General features: G+C 39.2%; 1 protein-coding gene across 1 annotated transcript; it reads left to right on the top strand.

Moving 5' to 3' along the window:
- The first annotated feature begins 225 nt into the window (after positions 1–225).
- LOC18019187 lies at positions 226–1,146 on the top strand. Its single transcript, XM_006401327.2, has one exon. The coding sequence runs from the start codon at positions 247–249 to the stop codon at positions 1,144–1,146; it is 900 nt and encodes a 299-aa protein (XP_006401390.1). The 5' UTR covers positions 226–246.
- The last annotated feature ends 1,458 nt before the right edge of the window (positions 1,147–2,604 follow it).

Below are 2,604 nucleotides of genomic sequence, written 5' to 3'. Positions count from 1 at the left end.
TCGTCTTTCGATCACAGCAAGCCGAGCAGCTTGGCTTTGATACTCAACACACAACCCCAGTGTGCTACAAACGAGACACGTTTAGAGGGATGGAAAGGTTTCCGGTTAAGCAACTATGTCGATCCCGAGTTTGATTCTCCGGTTTGTGTTCTAGCCTCCTACAGAGATGTCTTGCTATGCGCAAAATATACATCTCCATGTCGGATCAAGGCGAGATTACAGTTCTACATTGTGAATCCCGTGACAATGCAATGGACCCGACTTCCTAAGACTGACTATGATTACTCCTTGGTCACTCCTGTTATTGGGTTATTAGGGAATGTGTCAGAGGGCAGGTACCATGTTATCAAGCTGTCGGGGTCTACACCGTCTCAGCTTAGACTCCGTGTGTTTGATTCTAAGCGCGGTAAATGGAGAGACCGTTGTATCGAGCATCAGCCTTGGTCACAGTTTGCATGGTGTCCAACCCAATGCCAAGGGTTAGCCTTTAACGGAGCTCTACACTGGTTAGCCCAAGACGGACCTATTGTAGCTTATAACCCTAACTTTAGGAGGAAGGAATGCATATTTATCCACCGTATCCAAGAGATGCGCCATGCTTCTTATGGTGCTGATGCGGTCGTCTCAGAGACCTTAACCGTTTCAGATGGCCATCTACGCATCATTCAGCTCGTCTGCTATCCCCTTATTACGAGTGGTCACCATCTCTCTATTTGGACACTCGTTGACTACAAGCAGTCTATATGGAAACAAGAGCATGATCCTACCTATTTCAGTGACATGGCTTCTGATCTTACATGGATACAAGACTACATGCGGGGATATAAACTGGAGACAGCTTACCAACACAACATCTCCTTTTTCATGAGACCGCATCCTGGCGAAAACAGCAGACAGCAGATCATTTGTCCACAGCCTTTGTATTGCCATCCAAACAATCCTCTTGTCGTTTACTTGTATTTGCCGGAGAGCATTGTCTCGCTTGATGTCGCAACAAAGAAGCTGCGGTTGATTACAAGAGTTAGGAAAAATAGAGTCATGGGCGGCAGTTACTGGAACCGATATGATAAGGTGATACCAATGACACTTGTCTTAGATCCTTCATTGGTCCCGGACCATGAGCGTGTCCTGCTGCCACCGTCGTAGCTGGTAAGATCCATTGGATATTGATCTTAATTTGTGATAGCCAAGAATAGAACTATAACATGTGTGTGTTTTTGTTTCTTTTCTCTCTAATCTAGCATGCATGATCATGATATAAATGTACGTTGTTCCCTTTTTCCCATCTCCACTTACAGCTACTAAAACAAAAACAACAAAAAAGATTTCTTGAACATCACTCAATCAATCACCTTAATTAATTTCTCGTGTACGTTTCACTTTGTTCGATCAGATCAATATGGTGACTCAAGTAATGACAGGAAATAATCCAAAATCAAATTAATTGCTAAATCTCTGACGACCAGAAGACATATATAAATCCTTATTTTAGTTCATGCATCATCTAGATGTAAGAGTGTAAACTTGTATAACACTCATCAAGCTTACATGGGTTTATATACAAGAGGAAGAGCTCAATCACAGAGATTACAAGACACAATTACAGGGATTGCAACAGTTAATGTAGATGACTAATTAAAGGGATTTGATCGATTAGTATGAGGTGATATAAGTTTATCTGATATGGAGGGAGAATTCTTACTTACTAATTAGAGCACTAACTGATGCGAGATGAAGAGTCTTGGAATGCTCTTATTTCAAGACGCATGTTAGAATTAGTGAGAAAAACAAAAAAAAACAAACCTAAAAAACAAGTAAGTTTCGATTTTTCATTGCTTGAGTCTTGACATGGTTTTGTTAACTGAGCTTTTGTGGAACTTAAATTAATTGGACAATTATTCTTAGGAGAAAGATAATATGCAATCAACTAATGTAAATAGTTTTTTCTTATTGTTATAAGAGCTGTATAATTACAAGAGTAGGATGAAAGTAAGGAATCATTTCAATGAATTTGCTCTTTAGTGAGTTTTCAGAGCTTCAAATTTTGAAAGATGCACTAAATGATAAAAATGTGAAAGCTAACAAATGGATTTTCAATTCATCCCACGTTTTTCATTTCTCTACTAAATAATAACGTGATATTATAATTAGACTGTTATACTTTTCAAATGATACCAGTCAACTTGTTTCTTGGTTATCTAGTTTTGGTTTGCATTTTTATTAAAAACTTGAGATATGTTGGACATAAAGATACGCGTATAGTGACATGTACATCTCTTAGTCTTACACTCTTACTGGAGAGTGAAGAGTGCAAAATTGCAAACGAATGATGAATCGTTTCATACCTATCTAAATATCTAATTGTCAGCTATTGAATGCTTTGGGCCTCTAAACGGACCCCATCAGTATTAGAGACTGGCTTTGATTAAAGATCACCAATAATGCAGAAGGAGAGGCGCGTGGGATCCAAACTCGTTGAGCTCGAGTAAGGTATAAGATCGTGGGACCCATTCCTGGATGGTTATGTTTATGGCGCCAAATACCTCTGACCTTTGGTTAACATAATCAAAGAGAATTGGCACTTCTTGCAACAATCTAGTTATG

The sequence above is a fragment of the Eutrema salsugineum genome, unplaced genomic scaffold (assembly GCF_000478725.1).
Source record: "Eutrema salsugineum unplaced genomic scaffold, Eutsalg1_0 scaffold_2, whole genome shotgun sequence".
NCBI lineage: Eukaryota > Viridiplantae > Streptophyta > Magnoliopsida > Brassicales > Brassicaceae > Eutrema > Eutrema salsugineum.
Note: the sequence above shows the minus strand (reverse complement) of the source record. Positions and strands in the feature narration are given on the sequence as shown.

What these genes read in the sequence shown, in the direction of transcription:
- LOC18019187 (XM_006401327.2), top strand. Translation starts at nt 247, where the DNA reads ATGCAATGGACCCGACTTCCTAAGACTGACTATGATTACTCCTTGGTC.